The sequence below is a fragment of the Labeo rohita genome, chromosome 5, assembly GCF_022985175.1.
Source record: "Labeo rohita strain BAU-BD-2019 chromosome 5, IGBB_LRoh.1.0, whole genome shotgun sequence".
NCBI classification, from domain to species: domain Eukaryota; kingdom Metazoa; phylum Chordata; class Actinopteri; order Cypriniformes; family Cyprinidae; genus Labeo; species Labeo rohita.
Window position 1 is genome coordinate 39,954,687 of NC_066873.1, and position 6,122 is coordinate 39,960,808.

The following is a 6,122-nucleotide window of genomic DNA, read 5'->3' on the forward strand; positions in this document are numbered from 1 at the left end:
GTGTCACATGTACCTTCAGATATGCTGATTTGCTTTTCAATAAATATTTATTATTATTATTATTATTATTATTATTATTATTATCAGTATTTAAAACAGTACTTTTTTTCAGGATTCTTTGATGAATAGAAAGATACAAGATCAGCATTTATCTGAAATAAATAGCTTTTGTAACATTATACACTGTACCATTCGAAAGATTTCTATTTATTTATTTTTATTTTTATTCTTTTCCGGGAAAAGAAATGATAGAAATTAATACTTTTATTTAGCAAGGATGCTTTAAATTCATAAACCGTGATGATGAAGATATTTAGAATGTTACAAAAGATTTCTATTTCAGATAAAATGCTGTTCTTCTGAACTTTCTATTCATCAAAGAAACCTGAAAAAAAAAAATTAAAAATTAAAAAAAAGTTTTTAACATGACAATAATAAATGTTTTTTGAGCAGCGAATCAGAATATTAGAATGATTTCTGAAGGATCGTGTTACTGGAGTGATGATGCTAAAAATCTTTGAAATCACAGGAATAAAATACATTTTAAAGTATATTCAAATAGAAAACAGTTATTTTAATTAGTAAAATATTTCAAAACTTTAGTTTTTGCTGTAGATTGGATCAAATAAATGCAGGCAAAAAACATTAACAAATTTTATTATTGTAGTCTATATATATCTTTTTAGTGATTGATAGAAATATGCTGTATGTATACCCTCTCTACCCCTCCCCCTTCTCTCTTTGTACCTCTTTTAATCTTTATTTTCTTCATTTCACAGGGTGTTTTGCTCATAGTCGCATTTTCCATCCATATCGCTGGTTTTTGCTCATGCATCAGCCAACCAGAAGCATGATGGGACACCAACCATGATTCGCGAAAACTGTGCCAAGTTTGTCTGTCAAAAAAATATTCTTTTCTTTTTTTAAAAATGGGATATTTCTTTTCTTTGCTGGGTCTTGTTTGATGTGCATCTCTATGATCAAAATCTGCATTAATACAAGTACCTTTCACTTGAATTTCTGAATGCACTTTTTTATGTGTCTTTATGCTTTGTCCTGACTAATGGGCTGCGTGCACTTAGACATGGCCTGCCTTTTTTAATGTGTAAGCAAGATCAGTGGCTTTCCTCATGTGCAACATACGTAGATAATTGACTTTAATATTAAGAGATGGGAAGGTTTTAGTTTGGTTAGTAAGTCTTGGGGTTATTTTGCACGTTTTGATGAAAGACCAAGTCTCTATTCGTATGCTAATATGTACAAAAGGTGAGTCAGTTTAAAAGAACCAAACATGGACCCCTTTAAGTGGACCAAGAAATAAACTGAGTGAAAAAGCACCTGGTTTTATTTGCCATTCACACTGTCCTTGGCCTTAAAAATGGGTCCAGGTCTCATTTTGGTCCATTTTAATTTTCAGTCTGGTTGTGAAAGTGTCACAACCAACCATTATATTAAATATACTGTTAACTATTCTTCTTCCTCTTTCTTTTCTCCTTCCTCACCTTCATAGTAATATCTTATATTCAGTTTATTCCAATAATAATAATAAAAATAATATTAATTATTATTATTATTATTATTATTGTTGTTGTTACTGATAAAATGATTAATAATAATAATAATTATTATTATTATTATTATTATTAAGTATTGTTATTATATAAAATAAAATGTCAAAAATAAAAACCCAAAATCAAACAAACTGTTAAAACCACTATGTTAGACATGAATTTGAAAAGATTATTTTATGGACGACTAAAAATGAATTGACAAGTGTCAGCATGTCTGGGTGGAAGACGAGTTAGACCTGTACAAAACCACGCTCTGTATATTATCGCTTCTAAATGAATCACGCTGCTAACTGACGGCACACTGTTACCATGCATCTGAACGTGCTGAAGAGTTGTAAAATGTGGTTAGATATACCCTGACGTAGTAAATATCTGTCTTGTTAACAACTAGCCCTCAATATAGAATGAATTATAATGGAATTTTAAAAAATAATTTGTTCTTTTTATTATTATTTTCTGAAAGACTATCTAAAAAAACATACTTTTGAAATTAATTTAGTGAATAAAAACATGATTGTGGATTTTAAAGCAACTGTATGTAAGTGTTTTTACCTTGAAATATCGGCTTCTAAATCATTCTGTTCATTCTCCCCCCCCCAACGACTGTTTTGTATGGAAACCAGTTTCTACTGTGTTTAATCTTATAATTCAGACTTTTTCTTGCAATTCTGGAAGAAAAAAAGGAGATATGAACTTAGTATTCAGGGTTTGTTTTTGTTTTGTTTTTTTATTCCAAGTGTACATCACAATTCTTAGTTTATATCTCGCAATTCTGCATTCGCAATTTTTTTCCTCAGAATTCTGTTGCTAGTTTACCTTATATATCACAATTTTGTGTTTTTTTTATGCATTTGCATTTTGATCAGTTTAATACATCCTTGCTGAATAAAATTCTTTCTTTCCCAAATTTTTTAAATAGTATTGTAATTCTTGAAAAAAAAAAAAATTAAGTGCATCAATTCAATAAATAAAAATAGTGAATTATGAACATAAGTTGTGGAATATGTTGTATTTTTTTAATTCCAAGTTTTCATCACAATTATTAGTTTATATCTCGCAATTCTGCACTTTTTTTTTAATTTTGAATTTTTCTCAATTCTAAGATTATATATCACAATTTTGCATTTTATCTCAGAATTCCGAGCTTACATGAGTTTATAATTTGTCATTCTGCCATTTTTTTCTCAGAATTCTGAGTTTACATGTTAAATTTCTAGATTTAAATTGATTTGGATTTAAAGAATAAAAATAAAAAAGGTTGTGACTTTTTATTATTTCACACTTTTTTTTTGGCCCCTGTGAGTTTATATCTCGAAATTGCAAATTATAAACTTGCAATTCTAAGAAAAAGAAAAAAAAAAAAATTGTGAGACACAAACTCAAAATTGAGATAAAGTCCTAGTTAGCAGTTTACATCACAATTCTTAGTTTATATCTCATATTTATGCAGATTATATTGCAATGTTGCATCTTATCATGCATTTGCATTTTTATCAGTTTTATACATCCTTGCTTAATAAAAGTATGTATTTCTTTCTTTCAGTGATTAAAAATATTACTAAACCCAAACTTTTACTAGTTACAGTATTGTAAATCTTGAAAAAGTTAAGTACATCAACTCAATAAATAAATATAGTGAATTATGAGCATATATAAGTTATGGGATATATCTTTTTTTTTTAAATTCCAAGTTAACATCACAAGTCTTAGTTATATCTCACAATGTTTTTTTCACATAATTCTGAGTTTACCCTTTACATTATTAGTTTAATACATTGTTGCTTCCTAATACATTCAGATCTTAAAAAAAAAAATAAAAAAAATTAAGTACATCAACTTAATAAATAAATCTCAGAATTCTGAGTTTACATGAGTTTTACTGAGTTTATTAGTAATTCTGGTTTTGTAATTCTTTCTTTTTTTATGCCATATAATAAAAATAAAAAAGATTGCAGCTTATTATTTTTGAGTTTATATCTCGCCAATTGCAAATTATAATCTTGCAGTTCTGAGGGGAAAAAGTGAATTGTGAGATATAAACTCAAAATAGAAATTTTGTTACATTTAACATCATAATTTGTAGTTAATATCTTGCAATTAGAGTAGACGTCTCACAGTTTTGACCTTTTCTCACAATTGTGAAATTATATATTACAACTTGGCGTTTTTATCAGTTTATTACATCCTTGCTAAATTAAATTATTTCTTTATTTCAGTGATAAAAATATTACTGAAACCAAACTTTTATTGTAAATCTTGAAAACTCAACTCAAGTACATCAACTCAATCTGTTTTTTTTAACATCAAGTTAACATCACAATTCTTAGTTTATATCTCGCAATTTGCTTTTTTTCTCAGAATTCTGAGTTCGTCTCACAATTTTGACTTTCTTACAATTCTGAGATTATATATTGCAAGTTTGCATTATATATCACAATTCTGAGTTTACATGATTTTACAGAGTTTATAATTTGTAATTCTGCCCTTTTTTCTCATAATTCTGAGCTTTCCCTTTTGCAGTTCTGTCTTTTTTTACTGCCACAGAATAAGAATAAAAAAGGTTTTGACTCTTTATTATTTCACACACTTTTTTTCCTCAGCATTGCGAGTTTATGTTCCGCAATTGCAAATTATAAACTTGCAATTCTGAATTTAAAAAAAAAACGAATTTTGAGATATAAACTTAAAATTGAGACCACATTTTACATCTGTAAGGAGCTCCAAAGCTGCAAAATTACACAAAACTACATACAGTGGCTTTAAGATTGATCAAACTAAGATGAGACCACCTTTTAATATCTTACAATATGCATTTATCTCAAGCTAACTATAAGAAAAGACTTTTCAGTAGAGAAAAATCTCTCTAGTCTGGTTCTTTTATGAAACATCCTTGAAATGCTGATGAAAATGGTAGAGGTGATGCACTTGCTTTGCTTTATTATATTTTCTCTATATCCCTTTTTCCCTGTTTCTCTGAGACATGGCTGTGATGACCCTTCTCTTTGACCCCAAACGGAGACCTGGATCTCTTCTTTAGATCGAAGATCAACCGTTGTAGTTGTTGTTTCGTATTAAAGGGTAAACGCGGCGCATAGTTCATTTTTGCATGCAATGCCTTTTCGATGGCTTTGAAAGGACAGTTTTCCGGCAACGAATCCTTTAAGAAAAGTCACTGTTTTGCTTTCTGAAATGTATGTTCGGTTAGATCCTAGCTTGCTTTGAAAACTTTTGAGTTATGAGCGGCCTCCGGCATGAAAAATATTACATGAGGTAATTTGATTTTGAGGGACTTTGCTTTCTGTTGTCTTTCTGTGGGAGAATATTCTTGTTCTATGTACGCTGTTAACACTGAATGTTTCCCTTCCCACATTTGGGTTTTGCACCGTTTAAACTCTGTGATTACAAAAAGTTGGGCAAAAAAGAATCACACACATGCATATATTCAAATCAGTAAATATATAATATGTATGAAAATTTTTTAAGAATGTATTTTGATTATGGGTATTGATTTGGTTTTGTCCCTCTGAGTTGCTTGTAATATATGACGTGACTATGATGTCTAATTAATTTGGAGGAAGCATTATTCTGAATGCATGATGTTACCGTCCTGTTTTTCTCTTAACCTGCACTGTGTCTGTTTAACTGTCGTGGTCGCGTCCTTCCTCTGTGACTGGACGGAGAAGAAGCTTACGGGGTTTTCTTTTCTCTTTTTGTGTTTGTTCTTTGCTGCTGCTAAAAGAAACTGTTCCAATCAATTTCCGCTGTGAATCTTCTCTTGTGGAACTTCGAACATTGAAACATTTGCCATTTTAATGCATATACTGCAAGAACTTTGCATCTACTTATTAATAAAAACATTTGTATGTCAAGACTCGAAGTTCTGTGCCGTTCTTTCTGAAGTGAGCAATTTGAAAATTTTAAGACATTTGTAATGCATGAAAGGATATGTGAATGGAAAATCTGAGCTCAGAGGTTGCACTTTCATGACTTTATAATTACACATCAATATCTGCGGAGAAACTGACGCAATGTAGAGAGTTATTTTTATTTAACGTATTAAATTATTTTATAATTTATTTTATTGATTTGCATTTTTTAAGTGTAAAAAAATTCATTAAAAAAAAAAAAAAAAGAAACACTTTTATTTGCAAAATTTTAGATTAAACATAAGTTATAAAGTTAGAAAAAATATATTGTATATTGTACATACACACACACAAATATATAAATATATATTTTTTTTAATATTGTATATACCGCTCAAAAGTTTGGGATCAGTTCATACACACAAATATATAAATATATATGTTTTTAATATATATATATATATATATATATTTATAATATATATAATTTTTTATTTTGATATACTTTAAAGTATAATTTATTCCTGTGATGCAAAGCTGAATTTTCATCAGTTGTTACTTTAGTCTTAAGTGTCACATGGTCCTTTTCTGAAAATATACTGATTTTAGTTTAATATTTTTTTGGAACCTGTGATACTTTTTTTCAGAATGCTCTGATGAATAAAAAGTTAAAACGAACATTTTT

General features: G+C 28.7%; 1 protein-coding gene across 1 annotated transcript in view; it reads left to right on the forward strand.

Annotated features, from left to right (window-relative positions):
* The window catches only part of nos1 (nitric oxide synthase 1 (neuronal)), a 68,693-nt gene extending 63,253 nt beyond the window's left edge, over window positions 1–5,440 (forward strand). Inside the window, exon 29 of the mRNA XM_051110562.1 lies at window positions 780–5,440. Within this exon, the coding sequence (XP_050966519.1) occupies window positions 780–795 (16 nt within the window). The 3' untranslated portion in view covers window positions 796–5,440. The remainder of the gene's footprint in view (window positions 1–779) is intronic.
* The last annotated feature ends 682 nt before the right edge of the window (window positions 5,441–6,122 follow it).